The 1,024-nt window shown below is 36.2% G+C and overlaps 1 protein-coding gene across 1 annotated transcript; it reads right to left on the bottom strand.

Moving 5' to 3' along the window:
• Nucleotides 1–10: 10 nt before the first annotated feature.
• Nucleotides 11–993, bottom strand: LOC106321950 (putative protease Do-like 3, mitochondrial). The gene is made up of 4 exons (XM_013760158.1): nt 856–993; nt 561–734; nt 401–451; nt 11–269 (listed from the first exon to the last, which is right to left on the bottom strand). The coding sequence occupies exons 1-4, from the start codon at nt 991–993 to the stop codon at nt 12–14; spliced, it is 621 nt and encodes a 206-aa protein (XP_013615612.1). The 3' UTR covers nt 11.
• Between the last annotated feature and the right edge of the window lie 31 nt (nt 994–1,024).

The following is a 1,024-nucleotide window of genomic DNA, read 5'->3' as shown; positions in this document are numbered from 1 at the left end:
AGTGGCCGGAACTAATTATTTTTCTTGCTATGCCGAGGACTAACTAAGCGGCTTCTGTTAACCTGCCTAGGTTGAAGGTCATCGGACATGGCCGACGGTATTTTGAGTTCTTTCAAGATCGTAGAATTTGCTTTTCTTGCCAACTTATTATTGAGGATGAGAACCTTTTCGTTTTCCAAATCCAGCCTCAAATACCCGGTGCTACACTCCTCTATGACTTGACTTAGATGCTTCAGATTATCCACTTCGATTCCATTCACTTTCTTCACCTGTTTCCATTTCCAATGTATTTATACTTTTATTCAGATGAAACTCTTCTAGTAAATTAATATTTAATTTCTGTTTTAAAATAAGCTTTAATCTGAACTTAAAGAGTAAGAGTAAACAATAAATACATTACCTGCAAATCTTCAAAACTGGCGTATCCTGCGTTGATGTCATCCTCTAAGATCTATAGCAGAAACAAAACTTTACTTTTAGCCCAAGTTATCCTCATTCACACGTTATGTTTTTTAAGTAAAATACTTTGCTTAGAAAAGGAATGCATAAAAAGGACAAACCTGAGAAATGATTACTATCTGTTCACTGGCTTTCTTGGGCATCTTTTTGGAAGAACACTCGCACATATAAGAGCCATCAATGTATGGTTGGGATAGAGGTACAAAAAGAAACCCTCCGTATATATAGTAACTTCGCATCTTGTCAAAATTATGCAATGGAACTAGCGGTTTCACCTGCGCACAATAGATAATCCATAACCTTGTTCACATGATAGTATCTAAAAAATGTGAACCACCAATTAAACTATAGTAGATGTCACAAAACTGTTTAGTTAAAATGTGAAGGAAGACTTACAGGTTTTAGACCGACGTTGAACTCACACTCTTTTCCCTCTCTTAACACTTTAATTAGAGCTGTTTCAGATGGTTTCTTCATAGAGACCAAATGCTTGAAATCTACGGTGTCCTGGTTAAGAAACGGAACTGTGCACATGTGGAAGGTTCAGTAAAACACATTGAAAAAT

Source organism: Brassica oleracea, unplaced genomic scaffold (genome assembly GCF_000695525.1).
Source record: "Brassica oleracea var. oleracea cultivar TO1000 unplaced genomic scaffold, BOL UnpScaffold04156, whole genome shotgun sequence".
NCBI lineage: Eukaryota > Viridiplantae > Streptophyta > Magnoliopsida > Brassicales > Brassicaceae > Brassica > Brassica oleracea.
Note: the sequence above shows the minus strand (reverse complement) of the source record. Positions and strands in the feature narration are given on the sequence as shown.